The sequence below is a fragment of the Aplysia californica genome, unplaced genomic scaffold, assembly GCF_000002075.1.
Source record: "Aplysia californica isolate F4 #8 unplaced genomic scaffold, AplCal3.0 scaffold01052, whole genome shotgun sequence".
Classification (NCBI taxonomy): domain Eukaryota; kingdom Metazoa; phylum Mollusca; class Gastropoda; order Aplysiida; family Aplysiidae; genus Aplysia; species Aplysia californica.
Window position 1 is genome coordinate 1 of NW_004798322.1, and position 1,111 is coordinate 1,111.

Genomic DNA, 1,111 nt, shown 5'->3' on the forward strand with positions numbered 1-1,111 from the left:
CCGTACAACTCTTACAAAAACAAAATCATACCGAAACATCCAATCTCATCACTTCCATCATCACAGTCTTTGTTCCGGTCACATTTCTGACTTGGGTCGATGCACTTTCTTCCATTTGAGCACATGAAATGCTCCTTGGTACATGCTGGTTCAAATGTACAAGAAATAGAAAGAAACATGATCAGCTTATAAATTTTAACGCTATCCGTACGTCGTGTATTACTATTGTATTGTATCCATACGACGTGGGGAGCTCTGTGCCACCACTTTCCAAAGAGGAAATTTATCCGAGAGAAAGAGAGAGAGAGATAGAGAGAGACAGAGAGAGAGAGAGAAGGAGATAGAGAGAGAAAGAGAAAGGGAGAAGGAGAGCGAGAGAGAGAGAGCGATAGATAGATTGATAGAGAGACAGAGAGAGAGGCACTATTAACCATCCCCCTATCTCTCTTTTACCCTTCACACATTCAAATAGACTCGTTCTCAGAACTCTCCTTTCAGCACAATGTGACCTCGGCCTTTTATTATTCTGTCCGTCTTCAATCACACAAAATGAACCAATGAGATAGAAAGGAAAGGAAAAAAACCCTAACAAAAACACAAAAAAACACACATAAAACAAAACAGAACAACAACAACAACAACAGCAACAACAACAACAACAACAACAACACCGCCACCGCCACTACCAACCCTCCCCCCAAAAAAAACACACAAAAAACCCCCCAACCCCACCACCACTACTACCACTACCACTACCAACAACAACAACAACACCACCATGTACTACCACCACCAACAACAACAACAACAACATCACACCAGCATCACCACCACCAATAACAACAACAGCATAAAAATAATAATACATTTTTAAAAAATGAGGACAAAAATCTGCAATGTGGTACGGTACCTTTGCAACCCTTCTCATCGCTGGCATCGCTGCAGTGTGGTGTAATGTCACAGACCCAGTACAGAGGGACACACATCAGGCCATTAGCACACTCAAACTGGTCAGGGCGACATATGACTGTAATAATGATGATGACCATAATGATGATGATAATAATAACAATAATAATAATAACAATAATAATAATAATAATAATAATAA

General features: G+C 40.1%; 1 protein-coding gene across 1 annotated transcript in view; it reads right to left on the reverse strand.

Moving 5' to 3' along the window:
• Positions 1-37: 37 nt before the first annotated feature.
• Positions 38-1,111, reverse strand: part of LOC101845891 (low-density lipoprotein receptor 1) — a gene marked incomplete at its 3' end in the record, with an annotated part of 14,923 nt that continues 13,849 nt past the window's right edge. The window contains 2 exon segments of the mRNA XM_035973188.1: positions 38-145; positions 911-1,027. Coding sequence (XP_035829081.1) covers positions 38-145; positions 911-1,027 — 225 coding nt within the window.